Source organism: Geotrypetes seraphini, chromosome 6 (genome assembly GCF_902459505.1).
Source record: "Geotrypetes seraphini chromosome 6, aGeoSer1.1, whole genome shotgun sequence".
Lineage (NCBI taxonomy): Eukaryota > Metazoa > Chordata > Amphibia > Gymnophiona > Dermophiidae > Geotrypetes > Geotrypetes seraphini.
The window spans coordinates 21,578,210-21,605,025 of record NC_047089.1 but is presented as its reverse complement, the minus strand read 5'-3'; the positions used below and the strand labels follow the sequence as shown (position 1 = coordinate 21,605,025).

The following is a 26,816-nucleotide window of genomic DNA, read 5'->3' as shown; positions in this document are numbered from 1 at the left end:
AGGCAACATACATAACAACTGTAGGTAATTGAAACTAGAATACAGACCAAGGCATACTTGTCATGATCTGTTATATTTCATTCTAATATAAACTGGCTCCTTGACAGGTGGTGTTTCATTCTTACAAACTGAGTGAAAATGAGGAATGACACTTAAGACAGGGCCTATTTATAAGAATAGGAGACCTCAACAAAAGTTGCCATTTGTGACCAATACAGTTTCATCTATTCTCTGGGAAAATGAAACATGAAATATGATTGGTCACTTTGGGCAAGTTCTCACATACACATCCCACCTGCCCTCAGCCACTCTGTCCTTCTCTCTGACTCCCCCTCCCCCATGTGCTCTCTGCCTTTCTTGCTGACATCCCTCCCTATGCCCTCTGTCCATCTCTCTCATACACCTCAAGTGCCCTGTGTCTCTTGGACTAGAGTTGCGCGGGGACAGAAATCCCACCCATCCCCGCCAAAGTCCCACCTGTCCCCGTGAGGAATCCCACCCGACCCCACGAGGAATCCCTCTGTCCCCACCCATCCCCGCGAGGAATCCCCTCCATCCCCACCCGTCCCTATAAACTACAGAAATAGTTATTTCATTTAATTATGCTACTGAATTAAAGGCTCTGGTAGAAACCCATTTACAAATAAGCAAATTTGGAAATATTAATTGGGTAAACGGGTTTCTACCAGAGCCTCTAATGTTTATAAATTTTTATCAACACAACTAATATACTACTTTATCCTAAAGCAAAAAAAAAAGAAATATAATTTTTTTCCTACCTTTGTTGCCTGGTTTCTGCTTTCCTCATGTTCTCATTCAATTCCTTCCATCCACTATCTCTCTTCTCTCTGCATCTTCCATTTGCTCTGTTACTGTGCCTCTCCCTTTCTCCCCCTTCCAAATTGGTCTGGCACCCATCTTCTTCCCTCCGCTCCCCCCATAGTCTGGCATCTCTGTCTTCTTCCCTGCCAGCGTCTTCTCCCCACTCTCTCTTCCCCATGTGCTTTCAGTGTCCTTCTCCCCGCCCCCTCTGTCTTCCGCATGTTCTTTCAGCGTCCTTCTCCCCCCCTGTTCTTCCCCATGTCCTTTCAGCGTCCTTCTCCCCTCTCCCCGTCTTCCCCATGTCCTTTCAGCATCCTTCTCCCCCCCGTCTTCCCCATGTGCTTTCAGCGTCCTTCTCCCCCTGTCTTCCACATGTCCTTTCAGCGTCCTTCTCCCCCCCATCTTCCCCATGTCCTTTCAGCGTCCTTCTCCCCCCTCCATCTTCCCCATGTCCTTTCAGCGCCTTATCCCCCCGTCTTCCCCATGTCCTTTCAGCGTCCTTCTCCACCCCTTTGTCTTCCCCCTGTGCTTTCAGTGTCCTCCCCCCTCTGTCTTCCCCATGTCCTTTCAGCGTCCTTATCCCCCCTCCCCATGTCCTTTCAGCGTCCTTCTCCACCCCTTTGTCTTCCCCAGTGCTTTCAGCGTCCTTCTCCCCCCTCAGTTTTACCTTAAGCGTCTTTTCCTCTCCACTCCACCTTTCCTCCCTTTCTCCCTCCCCGCTTCCCCGCTCGAATGACAACAGAACAGGCTCAGTCCGACAAACATCCCTACCCTACACCACAAATCTAAATTACCTTCTTACAGCAGCTGTAGTATTGAAGCTGCTGTAAGAAAGTAATTTAGATTCGTGGCTACAGATCAGGGAGGTTTGTCGGACCGGGCCTGTTGTCGGTCGGTCGGAGGAAGCGCCACAAAGGTAAGGGGACCTGGCCGGCTGTGCACCCACTCCCTTATGGCTGCACCCGGGGCGGACTACCCTCCCCGCCCTCCCTTCATATGCCACTGCCGATCGCAGCACACAGCCCTCCCTCCGACATCAGCGCTGACATCATGGAAGACTTCTGTTCCGGTCGGCTGTGTGCAGTGGCAGGGCAGGTAGGGAGAAGACGAGCCTCGCATCCAACCCCGCAGGAATCCCGTGACCCTCGGAGGCGTCCCCGCAAGAACCCCATGACCCTCGGAGGCGTCCCCACAGGATCCCCGTGACCCTAGGGGGTGTCCCCACGGGATCCCCATAACCCTAGGGGCGTCCCCATGGGATCCCCGCGACCCTAGGGGGCGTCCCCACGGGATCCCCGTGACCTGAAGGGTCTTGCACCCCCTTCTCTCTCTCTCTTTCTCCCGCCATTGGTCTAGTTTGTCCCTCCTTCTCTCCCACAATCCAGTCTCTCTCACTCTCTGCCCATCCCCTCCCATTTGGTCTAGTCATCTCTCCCCTCCCCCATCCAGCAACACTGTCTCTTCCCTTTTGCCCTTCTCTATTCTTGCTGCCCTTTTCTTTGCCCTTCTCCCCGCATGTTACAGCATGTGTCTAGCTCCCCTCCCCTCACATGGGTCTGCCATCTCTCCACTCCTCTCCCTATGAAGGACCAGCTTCTCTTTTTTCCTTTCTGCTTCAGCAAACGCTGCAGGCTAGTTACAGCAGAGGAAGTGCTGAAAGCTGCTTTGTGTCTGGCAGGTCCTTTCCTCTGCTGCGACCTGCCTACAGAAAATTACATCAGAGAGAAGGTCACGACAGAGGAAAGGCCCCGCCCGAGAGCAGCCTTTAGTGCTGCCTCTGGAGTGGTGGGGAAGAGGGAGACAGAGGCCGGACCCATGGGTGGAGGGTGATAAGAGTGGAGAGATATCGACTCTGAACAAAGGGGAGAAGAAAGGCAAGGACGGGAAGATGCAATTTTGGGCAGCCCTAAGCATTTTGCCAGGCTCACTCAGTGTTAGCTAGGCGCCTGATGAAGATTATTAAAAACTGGACTGGTTCAGTAGGTCAGCCATAACACAGAGTATGTAGCATGATGTAATTTCCCGTGGACAGGTCGCAGCAGAGGAAAGGACCTGCCAGATACAAAGCAGCTTTCAGCTGTAGCTGTTTCCAGGTACACACAGTATATATGAGTGGTTCTGTGCTAGTCTTGTACAGTGCTCTACAGGAGGGATTAGGGGAGGTCAGTCACTTAATGTCCCTCCTCCTTCCTCAAATTGATAATGCCAGATGATTGCGGGCTGTATTGGTTGGTAGAGAAGTTAATCAACATGGGACACCACTGACAGGTTATTTTAGCACATGGTCTTAAGTTATGCAATAAAACCCTACGCTAAAATAGAACAACTTGTAAAATAACCTATTTAATGGTAGCCCACTTTGACAACTTTCCTCCTTAATTGGGAGAATTGGCAAACATATCTATGTTTTGTCACTTACACATCTAGGTCCTGAAATACCAGTACACACTTGTGAATACCAAAACTTAAAGGTCCTTATGTGCGTTAATTTTTTGCACTTAATGTGTATTAGATACAAAAAGGTAAATGCAAAGATTGCATGGTAAATGAGGGTATGCCTAGCATCAGCCCTTAATGTACTGCAAAAACCAAATACCCATTACACTGTGTAGTGTGTGTGTACAGTGTGTAATGCTGTGTACACTGTGTAATGCTGCCACCTGGCACTGCACATAATGCAGTGTGGGCCCACTAAAAAATGAAGAAAAGAACCCCCCCATACAAAAAACCCTACCTACTGAAGTGGCATTAAGTATAACCATGCTATTGCCACTCACGATAGCTGGTGAGTAATACTGATTCCCATGATAGCTGTCACAACCACCCACTCATCTAACCTGCCTATGTCAGGCCCGGTTCTCGCCCCTACCTGCATTAAACAGCTAGCAGTTTCTCTCCTCCCCTCCCCTGCTGGCTGGTTTTTAACATGAGTAGAAGTTAGTGTGGGTTCTTGCTAATGTCTACTGTGCAGTAAAACCTGCACTAGTCAAAAGCTTCATAAAAGAGTCCTATCTCCATTGATGTTTTAGATGTTATTTAACGTGAAATGGTTACTCTGGCCAACCGTAGCTAATATATACATGTGCATTCCTGTATGTATTTTAGAAAAGGTTCTCTGTCGGCAGATTCTTTATTAAAATACCACCGGAATTTAACACGCTTCAATGTGAACATCTCAATTCCTATGTCTCCATTCTGTATAAAATGTGCCTTATAATTCATTATAGCTTTTATGCTCATATGACAGTGGTTGTCTCTGTTGAGACTAACAAAAGTTAAAAAAACCCAAAACCAAACCAAACCTTTCACTATTGTAATTGCGTATGGAGGTAGCTTTATTTCCAAAATTCTACATGTGTATTTTCTCTTTTTTTTCAAACATTAGTTTTTGAGTTCTTCTATATCTGACCCAGCTGGAGGAAGTTGGAGCATTTTTACATATATTCCATAATGTCTGGAACTGATGTAGCATCCAAATGCTGCCTGGAGGAGCAAAACAAAAGCCATCTTCCTTAGTACTGGCTGAGAGATGGTGATCCAAAATCGTACAATATTTTCTTTTGATGGAAGTGGATTTGTGTTGTATCTATAGACAAATAAAGAAAAAGCAGAGCTAAATTGGCCAGATGCAGCATCAGGAAATACAGGACATGCTTGTTAACCTGTACTGAAACTGTGGCCCTGTTGAATAGGATGGCTGGTTTTTAATTTGTGCTTTTGGAAAAATGGGTAAGAAAACAACCAAAATTAAAGTCATAGGCTTTTAAAATCTTAGTGAAAGGACTGGCTGCTTCTGTTGGGGCTACTTGCTCCAAATGAGTTAGTTTTGTGTATTACATGAGAGCAATGAACCTAACTCTGCCAATCACCATCATGCAATGCTAGAATCCAGTTGTCCCATTTTGCTACAAGCTGCATCAGGGGTTCATATTTCAGTGTTCACTGCTGCTCTTCAAAATCCACCATTCACAAAATGGCACTAGGGTGCCAGCGCCATTTTGTGAAGAATAGTGGATTTTGAAGAGCAGAAGTGAACAGTGAAATATGAACCCCTGACACAGTTTGTAGCGAAATGGGAATTCCCATTGGGTTGAGTGAACAACTAGACTCCAGCATTAGATGATGGTGATTTAATTGTGTGGCTGGCTAGAAGGAGCTATATGTCGAGTACAGCTAAATCCTTTCCTTTTTCTCACTGCATTGTATCTATAGATACTTTTTGAATGTTATATGCAAAGTTTCTCTATGAAGGCCAATGTGTTTTCCTCCCTTTCTTTATAAGACAGAAAGAAGATTGTGGACTTAGGACTGCGCAATAAGTGGAGTTTTTTTTTTTTAACCCATGAAGTATAACTGAGGTTCTTTCTCCACTTTATTATAATTTTTTGTTGGTTATAGTGATAAGGGAGATTAAATTGAGCTGGTGAGAAGACTTTTAGATAATCATTAGAGCATGTACCTATTAGATGATTACAACCACCCCAATATTGACTGCGTACTACTACTTATCACTTATATAGCGCTGAAAAGTGTATCTAGCGCTATACATTTTGACATTTATAGAATGTCCCTGCTTGGAAGAGCTAACAATCTAATTTGGACAGACAGATATGACATGTAGGGCTGGGGATGCAGAATCCAAGGTGAGAGGAGTTAGGAGTCAAAAGCACTCTCAAAGAGGTGGGCTTTTAACTGGGCCTTGAACACAGCCAAAGACAGAGCCCGCTGTAGGGATTTGGGCAGCTTGTTCAAAGCATACGGCGCAGCAAGGCAGAAGGGATAGAGTTTGGAGTTGGCAGCCGAAGAGAAGGGCACAGAAAAGAGGGACTTACCAGATGAGCAGAGCTCACTGGGAGGTGGGCGGGATCATAGGGGGAGATAAGTGAAGAGAGATAGTGAGGGGCAGCTGAGTGAGTGCATTTGTAGGTCAGTAAGAGGAGTTTGAATTGTATTCAGAAATGGATGGGAAGCCAATGAAGTGACTTTAGGAGAGGGGTAACGTGAGTAAAGCAGCTCTCTCAGAACATGAGTCTTGCAGCCAAATTCTGGATGGATTGGAGGGAACGAGATGGCTAAGCGGAAGGCCTGAGAGTAGCAAGTTGCAGTAGTCTAAGTGCGAGATGATGAGGGTGTGGATAAGTGTTTTAGTAGTGTGCTCAGAGAGGAAGGATCGGATTTTGGTAATATTATAGAGGAAGAAGCAGCAGGTTTTAGCGATATGTTGTATATGGGCGGCGAAGGAGAGAGAGGAGTCAAAGATGATCCCGAGATTATGAGCAGAAAAAACAGGAAGGATGAGAGTGTTGTCCACAGAGACGGAGAATGAGTGAAGCGGAGAGTGGGTTTAGGCAGGAAGATGAGCAGCTCTGTTTTAGCCAAATTCAATTTTAGATGGTGGTGAGATGGGTAAATCTAACATCAGGGCAAGCTAGGGAGACAAAATTTCCTTGATGAAATCAAAAGACTGCTTTTTGGAGCAGCTGGTTCAGGAACTGACAAGAGACTAAGCAATTCTAGACCTACTTCTTAGTGCAGCACATGAATTTAGTGCGGGAGGTAATGGTGCTGGGGCCACTTGATAACAGTGATCATAACATGATCTGATTTGATTTAATCCCTGGAGTAAGTTCACGGGAAATCTAATACAATAACGTTTAAGGCAAGTCCTATGTTCTTATGACTCCAAGAAGAATTAAGCCATTGCTCAACAGCAACACCTAGTGGCCGATTTTAGATCATGCTTGTACTGGATTATATTACAAAAGAAATCATGCTCTGAACCTCAGTTAGAAGATTGTTACTGCAGTAGATGGGCTCAACAGGAAAGCTGAAATGGAATCACTGATAAGTCTACTGGGCAGTTCTCTAACTGGGTAACTGCAGTCACATGGTTCCAAGAAAACTGGCAGTTCTGCGCATAATTGCATTATACACTATTCTATAAGGTTGCATTTGAGTTTCTTAGTGTGTAACTGCAATAGGGTGTACACATGGGTGAGTCTTTAACATATACGCATAACTTATAGAATACTATGATGCTCATTTTCAAAGCAGATGGACACCTCAAAATGCCTAAAAAAATGTACATTTGCTAAAATAAAGTCCAAATCCTGATTTTGGAAAGTCAGAATTTGGACATTTCACACTGCAGTTCATCACTAAACTAAACCTTCAGTTTGTATACCACATCATCTCCATAAAGATAGAGCTCGGCACGGTTTACAGGTAATTCAATAAATGAGGGAAGGACATAAGAAATTCGAGGTTATGAAGAAGATACATTTATATTTACATTTTGAATAGATAGTTTTATGTCATCAAATAGCAAGGGAGCATGTTGTGGGCTAGGACTAGAGAGGCTCCAAAAGTAGGACATTTAACAGCAATTTTCAAATGGGAAGAAATGTTCGTATCTAAAAAGAAAGGCGTGTGTGTTTGCTGAGCAGCTGATCACTGGGGGATTTAAGGCATTACCTCCTCCTTAATCCCCCAGTGGTTGCTGTCCCTCTCTCCCCTGAAAATAAAATTTGAAAGGAAAACCAGGCTCTATTTCAGCTACAGGTATTATGGCCATTCTGAACAAAGCAGCAAGTAGGTCAGAAGAGTAGCCTAGTGGTTTGTGCAATGTACTTTAAACCAAGGGATACAGATGATTCAAATACCACTGTAACTATTTCTTTCTTTTTTTTTTTTTTTTTTTGTCTAGGGCTCCCTCTACTTACTGTACCTAAAGATATAAACACACTTGCAAGCCTGAAGGCTATTGAAATGGTATACATTCAGGTACAGTAGGTATTTTTCTGTCCCTGGAGGGAACTACTTTTAAAACCAATAGGAGGAAAATATTTTTTCACTCAGAGAATAGTTAAGCTCTGGAACGCATTGCCAGAGGTTGCGGTAAGAGCGGCTAGCATAGCTGGTTTTAAGAAAGGTTTGGACAAGTTCCTGGGAATTGAAGGGCATTGACTTAGTAGAAAAAGAGAGATTGTTCACCCTCTCCAAGGTGAAGAGAACGAGAGGGCACTCACTAAAGTTAGAAGGGAAAAGATTCCGTACAAACGTAAGGAAGTTCTTCTTCACCCAGAGAGTGGTAGAAATTTGGAACAATCTTCCGGAGGCTGTTATAGGGGAAAACACCCTCCAGGGATTCAAGAAAAGGTTGGATAAGTTCTTACTGGAACAGAACATACGCAGGTAAGGTTAGACTCAAATAGGGCACTGGTCTTTGACCTAAGGGCTGCCGCGTGAGTGGACTGCTGGGCATGATGGACCACTGGTCTGACCCAGCAGTGGCAAATCTTATGTTCTTATGTCTGTTACTGAGAAAGACACGGGGGAAGCTACTGCTTGCCCTGGATCAGTAGCATGGAATTTAGCTACACCTTGGATTTTGGCCAGGTACTAGTGACCACTGGTCAGACCCAGTAAGACTATTCTTATGTTCTTATGTGTCCTTTGCTTTACAGTCTGCTGCACTCACCACTAGGCTACTCGTCTGTTTTGCAAGGAAGTCTGTGTGGCCATTTTCATAAGAATGCTGCCAGACAGACATCCCTGTGCCTTGGGTTTTCCCTGTTTATAATTTAAACATCTCAGTTTGTAAAATGGGTGTTCAGGATGGATGTCTCCAGTGCATGGACATCCTTCTCATATATTTTCGAATAGGAAATCTGGACGTCTTTCCTGTTCAAAAATTGCTGTAAGATGGATTTTGTTTTTTGACATTCTGAGCAGAACATTTTTTTGAAAATGCCTTCAACAAGTTGTGCATGTCTTATAGCTTACTTAGGTGTGCCATTTTATATCTGGTCACACCAAAAAACATGATTGCAGATAAAGGCCAAATGGCCCATCCAATCTACCCATCCTTAGCATCCACTATCTCATCCTCTCCCTAAGGGATCCCACATGCCTGTCCCATGCTTTCTTGAATTCAGACACAGTTTTTGTCTCCAACACCTCTACTGGGAACCTATTTCATGCATCTACCACGCTTTTTGTAAAAAAAGTATTTTCTTAGATTACACCTGAGCTTACCACCATCCTATGCCTTCAGCCTGCTTAAGTATGTGCGACGCAGAAATACAAGATTAGATTAGATTGTCATTAGCTCACAGCAATTGAAAATTAATCTGTTGCTATGTTTTATTGTATAATCATTGAGAGGGAGGAGAAAATGAGTGGTTATATATATAATTGTAAGTGGATGTGCTTAAATTGATGTTTTATGTGTTATAAATTCATGTATTGCACTTTTGAAGTATGGAAAATCAATAAATAATCCTCTATAATAAAATCCTAAGCATGCATGCGCACTTAGGATGGCGTGTTCCCTGACAGCATGCTGTGTCCCTCCGTGCCGAATTCCATTTTCGAACACGGAGGCAGGGAACACGCCGGCGACTCCCCCCTCCTGCCCTCACTCACCAACTGCTGCCGCCACCACTGCTTCTCTTCAAAGCAGCCTACTGAGGTTCACAGCCGGCTGTAGCAAACCTCGCAGGCCGCTCTGCACCTCCGTAGCAGGATCCCTCTGATGCACGGGGATCGCGTCAGAGGGAACGTGCTACTGATGTGCAGAGCGGCCTGCGAGGTTCGCTACAGCCGGCTGTGAACCTCACCAGGCTGCTTTAAAGAGGATGGCAGATGCGAACAGACCAGGAAGCTTGATGCTGGACAGGGGGAGCAGGTAAGGGGTGCTGCTGGACAGGGGGGAGGTAAAAGTAAGGGAGAAGGTCTACTGCTGGACAGGGGGAGCAGGGAAGAGGTGCTGCTGGACAGGGAGGAGGTAAAAGGAAGGGAGAAGGACTGCTGCTGTACAGGGGGAGCAGGCAAGGGGTGGTAGTGGACAGCCGAGGAAAGAGAGAGACAGAAAGAAAGAAAGACACACACATCTATTAAAGCACCCTTTAATGTAACGGGCTTAAAGACTAGTTATAAAAAGAAAAGAAAAAGAAAATTAACCTGGGAGCACTTAAGCCCTAATTCTATAAAGTCCTCCTAAAGTTAGGCACCAATATCAGTGCCTACTTTAATTGAGCAATAGGCTTAATTAGTGCTGATATTAGCACTCAACACCTCACAATTGGCCTTAACTGAAAGTTAGGCACCTAACTAAAAAATCTTGATTCTATAAAAAGTAGGCGCCTGGACCAAAGTGCTGGTTTTAGCACCAAGACTGAAATTTGGTTGGCCTTTACTGCCAGCCCCAGATTGGGTGGCAATTTACACACCATTATTAGCATCAAATATTTATTGGATTTAATAAGAAGATATAAAACATACCTGGCTGCAAGTCCTCCATTTATAGGAATAGCTAACAAAATGGGATACAGGCCTCCAATAACGGAGCCAATTAATGCTCCTCTGACCACGGTACAAGTCGAACAATTTAGGTCACCTAAATAAAAAAATGTATAATCAAATTTTATTATTAACTAGTAGCCCCTTCTTTCCCCACTTGAACTTTCATTGTTTTGGGTTTGTTTTTTTTTGGTAGAATAACAAAAGAATAAATAAGCCAGCGCCTGAGTCTCCAGGACTATCTTTACATTATACCAAACCACACACATCTTGTTCTTAACATCTTGATCAATCATGCCTATCTCACCCACACACAATAAAGAATTTGTTCTCAACTGTTCATTTGCAATATCACTGAAATAGAGTTTTCCCAAGCAGAGTATTGTAAGACAAAAACCAAGGTCAGGGTCATATTAGCATTATTTCTCTACAGATGCTTTATTGCTGATGTTGTTGGATTATCGCCATGTTGTTTATAACGGCTGTCAATTCTTTGATTAAGAAATTACACACACTGCAGAATGTGGCTGTGAGCTTGGTCTGTTTAGCAGATACTGTTTAGTAGTCTGAGTTCAAGACTTAGGGAGAGGAGGAGATAGTGGATGCCCTTGCCTTCATGTTGCTATGTTATTTGTGGGCTTATATCCCACCACATCTTCCGAGCGGATAAAACTCCAGATGCATACACCTATGCAGTCTTTGTGACCCGAGGAGGTGGTTTTGTTCAAAGCATACCTAATTTGGCTAAGGTATGCTTTGAAAAGATGAGGAAAAGTTTCTTTTCATTAGTGAAGAACATGATTTGGAACCAGTTACTGCTCTTTTTGGAGGCAGAAGACATACGGCAGTATTTAGAAACTGAAATGGATGAGGCATATAATTTTGTGTGCTAAGTTTTTTTGGGGGGAGAGGGGGATTCTCTTGGGGATGTGGGGAGATTAAGGAGGAAATTTGTTATTATGTATATTTGTGGGTCCAATGATTCTTTTTATTATGCATGTTTTTATTATGTGATCTGGATCGGATACAGGCAGAATATAAATGTTTTAGCTATAAAACGCAAATAACACAATTGTCTCTCCTCACTCGGTGCCCATCCAGCATTGCTCTCTCCCCCTCACCCCACATTCTAAATTGCTGCCTTGCTGTCATTGACATTTTTCCCAGTGTCCTATACCTTTTTAATGCCATCAGAAAAGAATGTTTTTGGTAAAACGCGTAGCCACTGATGCCACCGCCTGTTTCACGTCATCGTCACAAGAAAATCTTCTGCCCCTTAAAGCTTCTTTGAGTAATCCAAAAAGGTGGAAATCAGATGGCACTAAATCTGGACTGTATGGTGAATGTTCCATAGCGTCCCACTTCCATTTTCTGAGCATTTCCAATGTGCAAGGTGCAGTGCAGGGGCGTGCATTGTCATGCAATAATACAACACCCTTTGACAGTGTTCCTTTTCTTTTAGAGCAGATTTCAGCTCTTTTCGAAACACGTTACAATAGCTTGCACTTATGACAGTTGTTCCTCTTTCCTGGTAGGTTTCAAGACTAGGCCCTTGATTCAACATCACCTTTCCTGCTGACGGTCGAGTCTTGAATTTATTTGCCACAGGAGATGATGGATGCTTCCATTGCATACTCTGCCGTTTGCTTTCTGGTTCATAGGGGTGAACTGATGTTTTGTCACCGGTGACTATCTGCTGCAGAAAGTTTTCACCTTCTTCATGATAACGGGCCAAGTGTCAGGAACAAATGTCTAAGCTTTTGCTCTTCCGTCAGTTCCTTAGGCACTCACCTGGCACACACTTTATAGAAGTTAAGGCTGTCTTGAATCAGGAAATACACAGATCCAACACAGACATTCAACTTTTCTGCAATCTGATCAACCGTAATTCTTCTGTTTTCGCTAATCAGTTCCAGGGCTCTTTCTTCATTTTCCGTGGTAGTGGATGTCGCTGGACATCCAGAGCAATCTGCATCAGTAATATTCGTACAACCATTTTCAAACATTTCTATCCACTCATAGACGACTCTATGAGAGAGAACTTTATCCCCATATCGAGCACACATGTGGCAATTAATTTCTGCTCCCAGTACACCTTCTGCCCACAAAGTGTGACAGATTATTGTTCCTCTTTGATGCAAATTGTAAGTTTAGCAGCCATCTTCACCACAGCATAACAGCTCTCCCACCACCTGCAAGGTGAGCCAGCTTGTCCCACCTAGTCACATGATATTCTACGATACACCCTCTTGCCACTTCTTCTGCCCCAACTATTTCCTGCAAAAATATGAGTGTGCGGAATCTTTTTTGAAGAACCCTCATATTTTGACATTTTTGGGGGGCTGGTGTGCACAGTATCATGTTGTCTGGAAGATTTTTTTATGCAAAGAAGTGACTGCTCTTCAAATTCAACCCCCCCTCCTTTTACCAAGCTGCACTAGAGGTTTCTAGCACTGGCTGGCAAGGTTAGCGCTCTGATGCTCATAGGAATTCTACAAACATCAGGAACATTTACCGCACTGGCTCATGCTAAAAACCTCTAGCAGTAGCTTGATCAAAGGGGCCTTCAGTGATAAATATAAATCATATTTGGTTTAATCCTGAGGCTTTTTCCTTTCATCACAGATTGATGTGTACATGACCAACTGAATCCTGCGAATTTGCGGTCCGCGATATTTTCCGACCACGAATGACCGGGTAGGAGAGGTCAGCTGGAATGCAGGAGAGGGCAGCCGGCGCACCGGCGAGTAAAGGAAATCACTCGCGGTATGCTCCAACCGCCTCTTCCTGTACTAAAGTCGGGCCTCACCAATCAGGAGCTGCGGGTCTCTTCTTTCCTTGTGTTCACCGTTTTACATTATATGCTTGTGATTTTCTCTGGAATTTTTATATTGTCTTGAACAGTATATATTTTAATAGTTTCATGAGCACATTTTTATGTATTTTGTTTTTTATTTCATTTATATTGTAATACATAAGTTTTGCTGTAAGCCACTTTAAACCCTTGGGGTGAAAGCAGAAATAAATGGCTGTTTAAATGAAAAAAATTTCAGATTTCAGTGACTTGGAAACTTGTTAATGTTTAGTCTTGAGATGGGCAACATTTGCATAAGAACTGCAGCATGGTGCACAATTGGACATACTCCACTATCTACTTCAGTGGTCTCAAACTCAAACCCTTTGCATGGCCACATTTTGGATTTGTAGAAACTTGGAGGGCCTCAGAAAAAATAGTTAATGTTTTATTAAAGAAATGACAATTTTGCATGAAGTAAAACTCTATAAATATTTCCTTATAGCTAAGTCTTAATAATAATATTGTCATTTATAGCTAAAGAGACATGATCAAGAAACTGTTTTATTTTACTTTTGTGATTATGATAAACATACCGAGGGCCTCAAAATAGTATCTGGTGGGCCGCATGTGGTCCCCGGGCTGCGAGTTTGAGATCACTGGCCTACATCCACCATCAGAATTTAATAATTTTGCTTTTCACAGACTGCTACTAGTTTCCAAAGATAGTTTATGGTTTATTAAACTTGATATGCCACCTTCCATACAATCAAGGTAGTTTACAATAATTAAAAAAAAAAAAAAATAAATAAATAAAATGAAACGCCAGCATTTGCAGGGTAGTGGGATCTCGGCATGCTAAAAACAGAAAATAACCCAAAATCTAGGTAAGCCATATAATACAATTTTGTGTTTTCAATGCCGTTGTAAGCTTAGCATATGAGGGTCAATACAGAGCTCCCTGGACAACAATTTCCAAAGGGATGGCGCTAGGGAAAAAGACAGACTGCCTTGTAGATTTGTACTGAGCAGCCCTTACAACAAAACGACGACCATCATGGAGGGCTTGCAACACTCGTGCAAGTGTATGAAGTATAAGATATGAAGAAAGATAGCAAGGCATGCCAATATATAAGACTTTATAGACAAGTGTTAAACCTTAAACTAAATACAGAAATGTACTGGCAACCAATGTTACTCAACAAATAACAGAGTGATATGGTCAAATTTTGAAACACCACAGAGAATTTGTCAATGAGTTCTGTACTGATTGTAAACATGGTAGTGATGATGCCGTGGTAAATGCACCAAAGCTCATAGGAATTGAATGGGCTTCGGTGCATTTGCCATGGCAGCATTGCTACCACAGCTTTATAAAAGAGGCCCTTAATTAGACGAGCCAAAAGACCGGCATAGAATGCATTACAATAGTCTAGGCCAGGGGTGTCAAACTCAATCACATAAGGGGCTGAAATCTAAAACACAGGCTAAGTTGCGGGCCAAATTTTTAAATAAAAATTACTTAGTATTAATAAAAGATACTTAGTATTAGTAGAAGTATAGATCCTTCCTCACCTTCAGACACCTGTGGCGTGGTCTGGCACTTGTATGGAGTGCCCTGCTCCAACCTAGCTGTTACACTGGAACTGGGGCCTGCAAATGGATACTGAGGCAGCGTAGTAAGGAGCTTGGAGCACTGCTGGGAGTGGAGCAGCATGTTCAGACACTTGGAGTACCACTGGGGCTGCACAGTCAGGCGCTTAGATGCGGCGCAGTCACCACGGGCCACATAAAATGGCCAGGTGGGCTGGATTTGGCCCCCGGGCCTTGTGTTTTACGTGTGTGGTCTAGGCACAAAGCTGCTAAGGCATAGAGCAAGCTTTGCTTTGATGTATCACCCAAAAATGCAGAGCACAGAACAACTTAATGATCTTAAACCATTTTTCAGGTAGGAAGGTCCCCCATTTCATCTACATTGCTTTTAAAACAAGAAAAGAAAAAACAAACACAAAATGAAAAAAAAAAACCCCAAACAAAACTCTAAGAAGTTGTGATCTCAGAAGTGCAATTAATGATTAATGATTAAAAAAAATTAAGATTAAATTTAATGAAAAAATTTAGGGCTCCTTTTACGAAGCTGCGGTTTAGCCCGCGCTATTACGCGCATTAAACCGCTAATGCGCCTTCGTAAAAGCCCTTAATGATTTAAAAAATTATTAGTACCACCCCACCAAAGTATGTACTTTTAGGATGCTTCACATGAATCTGTAATTATTTGTAAAGACCCTTTAAGATGGAGACAACTGCTTATTAAAAAGAAGATGCATCATCAGAAATTTACCTGATAGCAAGGGCTGGCACACGAAGCTATTGTAAGCAGCCACTGTTGTCAGAAACGGAAGAACAGCCATTGGTAAGCTAGATACAATGCGACCCTGTGTGACGTTTAGAATTCGCCTAAATAAGCTATTTGCTATCAATCCAGAAAAAGCTCCATTAAATCCCAAGTATAGAGAACCATACGAGAACAGCTTTCTGTGGAGAAAAAAAAAAAAAAAAAGATTCAAAAACTTTCAAAAGTATTCTTTTGTTTTTATAAATTATCTGTAATCTGTGGTCTCATTTAAGCCACCTATTTTTTTTTTTTTTTTTGCTTCTGCCCATTTTAGTCCTAATCAGTAATGAAAAATTATTGAAGCACAGATCAACATTTTCTTTTCATCAGCGATGATGGTTTACTTTTCATGCTAAAGTGTCGCAAGCTTTTCAGCAGAAATGCAACAGTATAAGCCAGCGGTCTCAAACACGCGGCCCACGGGCCGCAAGCGGCTCTCCAGGTGCTATTTTGCGGCCCGCGGTCTGGAAGCGATAATCAACTGCTCCCTTGCTGCAGTTGATTTTTCCGGAAAAAAAACTGCGGCCGGCGGCGGCTCCTGACGCCATCCACATCAGCATTTCTCTTCCTCCTTCCCTTCCTTGTGGAGCAGCAGCGTGTCTGGCCGGCTCAGTCGATTGTTCAGTTCAAAGCCGCGGGTGGCGGCTCCTCACGCCATCCACTCCTGCATCGGAAGCCTCTCTGACGTCACAACATCAGAGAGGCTTCAGGCGCAGATCTTGCGAGGAGCTGCCACCCGCAGCTTTAAATGGAACGATCGACTGAGCCGGCCAGACACGCTGCTGCTCCACAAGGAAGGGAAGGGGGAAGAGAAATGCTGCTGCATAGGAAAGGGGGACCCTAGGGAAATGCTGCTGCTGTACAGGGAAAGGGAGGGAAGGGGGAAGATAAATGCTTCTGCTGCACAGGAAAGGGGGAAGGGAAATGCCGCTGCTGTACAGGGAAAGGGAGAGGGAGGGAAGGGGGAAGAGAAATGCCTCTGCTGCACAGGAAAGGGGGAAGGGAAATGCTGCTGCTGTACAGGGAAAGGGAGAGGGAGGGAAGGGGGAAGAGAAATGCCTCTGCTGCACAGGAAAGGGGGAAGGGAAATGCTGCTGCTGCTGTACAGGGAAAGGGAGAGGGAGGGAAGGGGGAAGAGAAGTGCCTCTGCTGCACAGGAAAGGGGGAAGGGAAATGCTGCTTCTGTTGCTGCTGCACCCAATTGGGGAAGGAAGGAGAAGGAAGATAAGGGAAAGGAGAGGAACAAGAGGTGCCAAGTTCATGGGAGGGAGGGAAGGAAAGGAGATACCAGACCATGGAGGGGGAGGGAGAAATGCCAGGACATGGGGGAGGGAAGGAGACAGATGCCAAACCAGGGGAAAGGAAGGAAGGAGGGAGAGAAAGGAAGGAAAGAGATGTTAGACCATGGAAATAGGATGGAAGAAGAGAGAGATAGGAAGGGAAGGGAAGACATGGAAATGTAGATTTTGAAAAGAAAGCAGAAAAATTGAATATTAAGTTAATGCCAAAGATGGATGCAAAGCAGAAAGTGAAGATGGAGAGAAAAACAGTCAAAGGACAAGAAGGCCCTGGAAACATAGTTAAAAGCACAGAAAACTAAAGTCACCAGCCAACAAAGGTAGGGAAAATGATTTTATTTTTAATATAGTGATTGAAATGTGTCAGACCAAATTTATGTTGCAACTGTGAAAACTCCAGCATAATACCATTAGCAATAACATCATCCAATATTCGTATTCCTGCTATCATCCATTGCTTCCAAACTAGTCTTTCCCTGCCAATTTGTATCTTGGAGTTTACCCATATAGACTGTTTTGTAGATTTATAAATTGGAATAGTTGTTAGGTTGCTTACATATCGCAATGTTTTCCATGTATCTACTAGTATACTATTATCTTTACTATAACTAGGCATTTTGATACTGAGTACATGGTACAATCGCAAAGGAGAAATGAGTTGCCATTCTAACCACAACCAGTCAGGGAGTTTTTCCATGAGTTCTGGGAGGACCCAATATATACCTTGGCACAAAATATAGGCTTGATGATACCTATAAAAATTTGGAAAATTTACCCCTCCCTCCGAAATTGATCTTTGTAAGGATACCAAAGCCACTCTAGGAGTTTTACCCAGCCAAATAAATTTTAAAAGAATGCTATTCAATTTTTTATAAAAGGACCCTTGAAAATATACCGGTAACATTCCCATCTGATAACAAACCACAAGTAAAATCATCATATTAATAGTTTGGACTCTCCCCCACCATGAAAGGTGTAAAGGATTCCATTGCTCACACATCTCTGTAACCTTCTGTAATAACGATTTTTCATTTATTTTCATTGTTTCATCCAATGTATTTTTAATCCAAATGCCTAAATACTTTATTCCATCCTCTTTCCAAAGAAAGGGAAAAGAATCAAATAAACCTTTTGTACAATGAACATTGAGTGGAAGAATTTCTGATTTATTCCAATTTATCTTATATCCTGAAAATTTTCCAAAATTCTCAATAATTTCAAGTAAGCAAGGAATGGTTTTCTCAGGATTTCTCAAATAGAGCAATATATCATCCGCATAAGCTGAGATCTTATATTCCCTATCTTTATGAGGAATACCCTGTATCTCCTCTGTTTGCTGAATGGCTAATAACAAGGGTTCCAATACAATATCAAAAAGCAAAGGAGATAAGGGACAACCTTGTCTAACCCCCCTTTGCAGTCTAAAACCTTCCGAGAAATTATTATTAATATATAATTTAGCAATAGGGGAGCTATACAATGCTTGAACCATTTGTATAAATCCCGAGCCAATACCAAACCATTCCATCGCTTGATACATAAAGGTCCATTCAACACGATCAAAAGCCTTTTCTGCATCAAGTGATACAGAAAAAACTGGATCTTTTAAGGCTTTGGATAAATTCAACATATGTAATGCAAGCCTGTGTTGTTAGAAGAATGTCTTTGAGCAACAAAACCTGTTTGATGCACACCAATCATAAAAGGGAGAGCCTTAGCCAAACGTATAGCTAAAATCTTAGCTAAAATTTTCCCATCAACATTAATTAAAGAAATAGGCCTGTAATTTGAAACCAGTGTGGGATCTTTATTTGGCTTTGGCAAAACTATAGTTAATGATTCAGCCATGGTACCCATAATACAACCTTTAGTAAGTTGAGTCCGATATAAATTTAATAAATATGGTAACAGGGTAATTTGAAATGATTTATAAAACTGTACAGTATAACCATCTCCACCTGGAGCGGATCCAACTCTAAGGGACTTCAATGCTGCTTGCAATTCATTAATTGATATTGGCTTTTCTAAACTTTCTTTTATATGCTCAGGAATTTTCGGTCCCGAAATTAACTTTAAAAATTCCAAACCATCCTTTTCTTTATCTAAATAAGGCTCAGAAGAATATAGGTTTTTGTAAAAGTTTAAAAATTGACTTAAAATCGGTCCAATTTGAGAATAACTATTCCCCTTTTCATCTTTAATCATCACTATTTTTGTTTTACGTTTTTTTGCTTTTAGATAATTTGCCAATAATCTTCCCGCCTTATTTGAATTTCCATAATACAATGCCTGTTGAGAAAATATATCTTTTCTAATCAATTTTGAAGAAATCTCATTATATTTCCCTTTCACTTTCATGACGTCTTGTAATATAGAATAATCCCATTTCTCAACTAATTTTGATTCTAATAACTTTATATCTTGTTCCAAACTATGAAATTGTTTTTTAATTTGTTTCTTAAGATATGCCGAAAAAGAAATAATTTGACCTCTCATGGTTGCCTTAAAAGCATCCCATAATGTTTCTATAGAGATATCCTTCGTATCATTAATTTGAAAATAATCATTTATTTTTAATTGTATTTCCTCAATAAAACTTGGTTCCACCAGCAATGCATTATCAAATCTCCATATAGGTCTACTATCCTCTTGATCAATTACTTTAAGTTTAATCCACACCCCACCATGATCAGACAAAATGATTGGATCTATGGAGGCTTGTGTTACTTGTTGAACTAATGTATTTGACACAAATATATAATCAATTCTTGAAAAAGATTTATGAACATGGGAACAAAACGAAAATTCCCGATCATTAAAATGAAATATTCGCCATATATCCTTCAAATCACAATTTTGTACCAAATTATCTAATCCTAATGATTTCATAATTCTGCTAGGTTTTTTATCCATTATAGGATCTATAACAGCATTAAAATCCCCAGCCACAACTAAATTAGAAGCAGCCAGTGGTAATAACAATTGTTGTAGATTTTTAAAGAATTAAATTTGATTGATATTAGGTGCGTAGACATTGAAAAGCGCCATTGTAGTATTTCCCAATTTCATGTCTACATGCATCCACCTTCCTAAAGGATCACCAGATATAAATTTGAAGGTAGCATTACATCTTTTATTTACCAATATTGCAACACCTGCTTTCTTCTTTACAGCTGGGGCATAAAAGCAATGTTTTATCCAATTTTCTTTCAATTTTTGAGACTCTAAAGCTAACAAGTGAGTCTCTTGAATGCAACAAATATCTATATTTTGTTGTTTTAAAAACAAAAGTGTTTTCTTCCTTTTTATTGGATGATTTAAACCATTAACGTTTATTGAAAGAATTTTAAGCTCCATTAATCAAATTAATTCTTTCACATATGATATTCAACAAATACTTCAACATATAATTTTTCTGCACAAATCTCAATTCCCTTAATTTACTATAAGGTGCAACCCTCCCTTCTCTTAATTCCTTAAAACTTATATTTCTAAAGATCCAAGACCCCTTTCCTAATCCCTCCCACAACCCTCCCTTTCTTATTATACAGTAACTTGAAGGCAAAAGATCAGACCAGCACCCATCCCCTCCCAAGCATTTTACTTCACTATTTCCCCTATAATATAAAAAAATTGATCATTCAAAATAATTAAATCCCCTAATTTCCACTCTATATATATCCCCAATCTATTATAGATCTCTACCCAAAAATCATACCAAAAAGAACTGTATAATTTAATATTTTATACTAATTGTTTTGAGCTAAATGTCAAAGACTCTTATAATTTTCTGTAACAATTCCCTTACCAACATTTAATTCGGCTTTAACCTGTAAATATAATATAGATTTCATATACATCAAAATCAATTAAATTAAAAATTCAATTAGTTCACTTACAAAATATTCAATTTAAAGATTTTCTAAATGAAACACTCCACTTATTTGGATCTCATTTCTACCTTTTAATCCCCATGTGAAAGGCCATTCACTATTACAAATGACCTTCATCATTCAATGCATAAAAATTAAAAGAAACACTGTAGCAGAAAAAATAATACACACTATTTATGTAAATGTAAACCAAATCCCACATACATTTGCACAAAACTGAAATGCAAAGCAAAGTAAAATCCACTATAACATATAATATCTGCAAAAAGAAGGAACCATTAAATAAAAGAATTCTGAAGAAATTTAAAATTATAGAAATAAAACAAGTAAATAAAACAATGAATGAGATTAAAAATAACTCAAACATCCCAATTCCCAATTACAGATATATAGAATGTTGGTTTTTTTTTTCCTTTTTTTTTTCCTTCCCCAAAGAGAACATTTGAAGATGGTCATCAAAGATTTTTAATTCTAGAATCCAAAATGTGTTAAACTTGGACAAAACTAAATAATATACTAATTACATATACTCTAAGCCAGGCACTACATTGATCTGTCCACTTTCACCGGAATTAGATGTGCTGGAGACAAGCAGAAGCGACGAAAAGGGCTGCACCAACTCAAAACTGAAGCCGGGTATTGTGGGGGAGAGGCAAAGTCATCCAAGGCAAGGAACCAGCATAGTGTTTTGTGCTGACGCCAGCGCGTCTCAATTCCCCGCCTCTTCCGCTCTTCATGTGACATCTGGAAGACAATCTAGCAAGTTTGTACAGTGTCTTTAGATATGGAACAGCCGTGAAAAGTGACCCAATCAACGCCAGAATGTCTTCCGTGTTTGAGAGCTCTTCGGTCACGCATAACAGGATCCTTTTCTAAAACACTCAGTCCCAGCCTGCCCTTGTGTTCGGATTTGGTCGACTTTCAGTGTGAATCCGCTTCCAAAGTTCCACAGCTACTACATTCAACATAAAATAATCTTTTGCCAATCCCCAATCACCGGCTTCCTCCAGCCCCGATCACAAGATAAGGACCCCACCATTCTTCTCCCCCCACGTTCTTCTCATCCTCCTACACATTCCATTGACGTCAGGTAAGTTTGAAAATCAACTGCATGTTTACCTTCTCCATTCTTTTGTAGAATTTTTTTTATTTTAATTTGAAACTATTCCATTCATTCTAAAACAGTTTACAAATTAGTGCCAGCAGCCATCTTTGAATCTATTAAAGTATATGGAAAAAAAAAACCTCCTCTTTATATTCCCTCTAAATCCAAACTTTTCTTTTCCAAGTAAACCTATGTAAATAAAAATTTAAAATTCCGAATCCATTCCCTCCAAAGTCAATTAAAACTTAATGCATAGGTTCTTCCAAAGATGACAAAAATTCTTTAAGTTTTCCTGGATCTTCAAACTGATGAAATTCCCCCTTGTACGTTACTCTCATTGATGCAGGGTAATATAGTCCATATTTAGCACCTATTTCTCTCAATGGTTGTCTCAGTTGTAAAAATTGCTTTCTAATTTGAACAGTTTCTTTAGCAAAATCCTGAAGGAAAAACAACTTAGAATCTTTATATGCAAGATTTTTAACTTCCTTTGCAGCTTGTATAATATCCATTACCTGTTGGAATTTTAGTAGTCTGAATATTATAGTTCTTGGTTTTTCTCTGTTTTGATCTTTCCTCATTCCAACCCTATGTGCTTTTTCAATTTCCAGTGATCCCTTTATTTTTAATGGAATAATTTTTGGTATTAACTCTTCTAGGAAAGAGATCATGTTTTTCCCTTCAATTCCCTCTTTTAGTCCAATAATTCTTAAATTCTGATTCCTCGATCTGTTCTCCATGTCAATCATTTTTTTATTCATATCCATTAACATTTTATGATCTTCTTTGTATTTCTGTTGAATGTTTTCAATTTTTTCCACTTTATTTTCAATCTTATCCATTCTGTTGTTCAAAAGATCAAATTTGCTGTTCATGAGATTCATCTCCTGTTTCACTTCCATTATATTCGTGTTAATTTTCCTCAATTCCTCTATTACTTCAATAAAATCCAATGCGTCCATAGGTACTTCACTGGAAGATTGTGAGTCTTCTTTCAGCCTTTTGGTTTTTCCTGTAGATTTTAAAGAAGCTTCTTGCAGCTTTTGTTTATTTGAAGCCATTCCCAGGAATTTAATGTTTAAATCAGAAGAAAATTAGTATTTTAATTGTAATTACAAAATGCCTTCAGGAGGAGCTCATCAGTTAGCCAGCCATTCCCTCTGGCTCCAAGTTCCGGAATCCCATTCCCTTCCATCCCCCTATGCAGCAGAACCCTTTCAGATTGTATCCCTCCCATCCCTTGTTTTGCAGAACCCTTGCAGCTTGTATCCCTCCCTTCCCCCGTCACCGCGCACCCACCTGCCGACCCTTCCATCTATCCTGCAACCGTGAGACTGAAATACTGTACCTTGTAACAAATGGCAGCGTCGCAGCAATGTAGACAGGCTGCTTCGTGGTCTTCTCCTGTCCAGGCGCGTGTGCCACGTTGCTGATGACATCATCAGTGATGTAGCAGAGGAATGCCCGGGCAGGAAAAAGTCACAAAGCATCCTGTCTACATTGCTGCGACGCTGCTGTTTGTGACAAGGTACAGTATTTCGGTCTCACGGTTGGCGGGAGAGATGGAAGGTTTGGCAGGGAAAAGCTGCTGCCGGCAACTAGGGCTTATTTTGGGGGTAGGTCTTATTTTTAGGGAAACACTGTACTACTGTTTATCATTTCTATAGCGCTGTAAGGTGTATGCAGCGTTGTACTCATAGTCACAGAACAAAAGCCATCAATAATTTTTACTATGAAGAGCTCTGGAAAAAAAAGACAACTCTTACCTCTCATGTTCAGGAAGTTGCATGAACCTTTCAGTCAATAACGTAATGATTTCTGATTTTGAAATCTGTAATTGGCCTTCAGGTGAATATTCAGGTGCAATCCCCACCATTTTCCTGTCCTGAAAGTAGTTGTAGTTATGTTAAGTACTGAAGCAGAAGTCTTTATGACACCATGCTACTCCTTCATTGCATTTACTGTCTAAACTAATGCAAACAGATTAGAATCAAAATGCACACAATAGCTGAGCTTTGTGATATATGCAATGCCTTACCATCTCCATTTTCTCACTTCTGTTGTTTTGTATTGGTGCTTTTACCACTTCCTCTGACAATGAATTCCAGAGCTTAATTGTGCACTGAATAGAAAAAAAAATTTGTTTTAAATGTGCTACTTAATAACTCGTGCAATAACACAACTCGCAAACTCCACAAGGGACTTAGATCAATAAACGTTCTTCCCAAGGTAGTGCGTACTCAACTACCCTGATATGCCCTCATGCATAAATATTTAAATCAATATTCTCAAGGATCCTCAGCGGCACCACTTGGGGCTCAATACCATCTCATTGCCCCAAGCTTTACATGTCAACTCTTCATCGGGTCCTATCATAACTTGTGCCGTTCTATTACTTTTTATACTTTTGCATTGATAATTTTTATATATTTATTTAAATTTAAAAAGCTATACTTAGCTTTTTGTCATGTGGTCTCTGGCCAAGGGATTGTCATACCGACATGTTTCGCTATGGACTAGCTTTATCAAGGATAATCCCCCATGCATTAAATCGCCAGCAACACAACCACTCTGCTCTTGAGGCAACGATACTTAGCTTAAAGGCTGAGCTACCAGATGTCAGTGAGAGTGACAACAACAATATCAAAAAATAAAATAAGAAATATTTTAAATACTTAGAATATGTGAGCGAGCGTCCTCAGTGTGAGGTTGTAAGCTCCCACACCCCACTCAAAAGAGCAGAGCTAATGCTTGCAATTAAGCCAGAAAACAATAGGTACGCCAGCCGCACACCATCATGGGAACGCTCATGTGTTCAATTTAAGTGTAAATAAGCGAGTTCAAATAATTATAATAATAATATTAAAGTGCCGAAACTCAATAATAGTTTATCACAAGACATGTGGTACCCCCCAAAGCGCTAAACTTGGAGACCTGGGGCAATACAAAAAATGGTGATAACAGTAAACGTAGAACTCCAGATACTTAGCTTAATCAAAGTGCGTTGAAATCACTGGAGCTCAAAAAGGCAGGAATGGCCGTTATATAGTTTGAAAGTTCAATTCCAGGGTCCCAACAAGGTCCTACCAAGCGAGGTTTCAGGGTCTAATGCACCTTCTTCAGGAACTGGACCAAATCAGGAGTGCCACTGTATGTCGAAGAGTCAGTGGGTCAGCTGGGCAAAAGGGCCTTTTTGAACTCCAGCGATTTCAACGCACTTTGACTAAACTAAGGGCTCCTTTTACAAAGCCGTGCTAGCGGGTTTAATACGCGCGACTTTTCATCATGCACTAACCCCCACGCTGGCCGAAAAATTACCGCCTGCTCAAGAGGAGGCGGTAGCGGCTGGCAGTTTAGCGCGCGTTAAACCGCTAGAACGGCTTTGTAAAAGGAGCCATAAGTATCTGGAACTCTACGTTTACTGTTAACACCATTTTTTGTATTGCCCCGGGTCTCCAAAAAGAATAAACAGGGAAGGTTCTGAATATTTTTGAGATAGAGAAGGGAAGCTATAGTAATAAAATATGCTATATCCTGCCAAGCAGCAAAAATATAAATCAGAGACAATTTGGACCAGTACCAGGACCCATAAACTCTTCACTTTATTGCTTTTTACTACTACTAATTTCTGTAGTGCTGTTTGTGTAAATTCCTGATCTACAGACTTGTCTATATTCTACATTTTTTATTTTACCATCATCATGATTATACTTTAGTTTAACCATTTTGGGCCCACATTTACTAAGAGGAGCGCTAAATGCTCCGACGCTCATTAATTCGTAAAAAATAAATAAGAAAAGAGTGTGTGTGGGAGGGAGGGGGCGCTGTTATGTACTGTCTTTGGCAGTACTACAAATTTTCATGCAGTTTTCCGAATCCGCATGAAACACATCAAAACAGCAAGTGTTTCTCTTGCTGATGTTAATTGACCTTGAAAAGCCATGTCTACTATATAACGAAAATGCAAAAGAAAATCTCCGTCCAAATCGTTTGCAAAACGTAAATAACCCATTTTCTCCACTTGTGGCGTAAAAGATCTCATATTTCAAATGCTGGTAGTGTCCATGCCAATGCGAAACTGCAAGATCCCAGAGGAGACTAAGAACGAGGACGGGCATGAAGACGAACAAACGGTGTGCTATAGAGTTGAAAAAGAAAACTATTCCAGGCACACCATACGTATTTATTTTGCTACGACTGATATTTAAGGATCCAATCATTAAGGTCTATAACACAAACAATTTAGTTCAAATACCTCTTCTGCTCTTTTCCGCCCCAGTCCTGTGTGACATCATCAACATGCGCCAGCTACAATCCATCGCTACCACCCTGTTTCTTCGATGGGAGAAGGTGCTTACGCGTTATGCTTTCAACTACAACCTCATCAGCCCATAGGCTCTGTCTGATCTGATTAAGTGTCGCGTGAAATAGTTCACTCAATGCACAGAATGGGAGTTGTAGTTCCGAGCATGCTCGCACGTGCCATTGGACTACAGTCCACGCCTACTGATGATGTCACTTTAGATCCGGTGAGGAAGGGATGTTGTTCCTAGTGGCTTATTTTATTACTTTTTTTTTCTCTCTCTGCTGAAAGCTGTATTCTGTAGTTGAATATTATTTCACAGTAAAGGATTTTCCGCATTTGCATATATCAGGCGTGGCTGAAGTATTTTTTTTTTTTTTTTACACTTGTAAATTTGTGCTGGCTGAGAACTTTTAAACCGGTTTTGCTGGAGTATTTATGATTTATTAGTATTGTTAGGTACGGGATTATTTTTTTAGACGTTCTCTGCTCAAAAAATGTTACCGAACAAGCAATACGTTTTCCAAGGACGTGCAGTATAACCATCACCATTTTCCTTCCGCTGTGGAAATCGGGGTACATTATTAAACAACGTCGGATACCTTTACTTAAAAGGGATAAATCCATCAACACCTGGCGATGTCACAGTCTGAATGCGCGATGGTGAACTCTCTCTCTCCTAAAGCCTGACACTTTCTACCATTTCTCCCAACTGCAAAGGAAGGGTCCTTCAACCCTCGGCAGTTGCTTGCGGAGGCCCGAAGGGTCTCTACAGCCATCTTCCAGCACTCCCCCCTGTGACAGCGGAGACTAGTAGAGCGACGCTCCGGCCGGGCACCCTTCGTGGGGTTTTTTTTTTTTTTTTTTTGCGTTTCAAGAAGCGCTTCTGATTGGTCACCTTTC

At 41.1% G+C, this 26,816-nt stretch overlaps 1 protein-coding gene across 2 annotated transcripts; it reads right to left on the bottom strand.

The window, feature by feature from the left end:
- Positions 1-4,136: 4,136 nt before the first annotated feature.
- Positions 4,137-26,649, bottom strand: TMEM126A (transmembrane protein 126A). 2 transcript variants are annotated; one of them, XM_033949879.1, is made up of 6 exons: positions 26,516-26,649; positions 23,649-23,732; positions 23,377-23,495; positions 15,261-15,454; positions 10,108-10,222; positions 4,137-4,408 (listed from the first exon to the last, which is right to left on the bottom strand). In XM_033949879.1, exons 2-6 carry the CDS (start codon positions 23,655-23,657, stop codon positions 4,204-4,206), a joined length of 642 nt encoding a protein of 213 aa, XP_033805770.1. In that variant the 5' UTR covers positions 23,658-23,732; positions 26,516-26,649; the 3' UTR covers positions 4,137-4,203. The 2 variants fall into 2 exon arrangements, with proteins under 2 accessions (XP_033805770.1, XP_033805769.1); XM_033949878.1 differs by lacking the exon at positions 26,516-26,649 and adding an exon at positions 25,866-25,999.
- Positions 26,650-26,816: the final 167 nt, after the last annotated feature.

What these genes read in the sequence shown, in the direction of transcription:
- TMEM126A (XM_033949879.1), bottom strand. An exon ending in CAACTTCCTGAACATGAGAG is followed by an intron (nt 15,455 to 23,376) that starts GTAAGAGTTGTC and finishes TTTTCTCCACAG; the next exon opens with AAAGCTGTTCTCGTATGGTT. An exon ending in GTGCCAGCCCTTGCTATCAG is followed by an intron (nt 10,223 to 15,260) that starts GTAAATTTCTGA and finishes TTTTTTATTTAG; the next exon opens with GTGACCTAAATTGTTCGACT.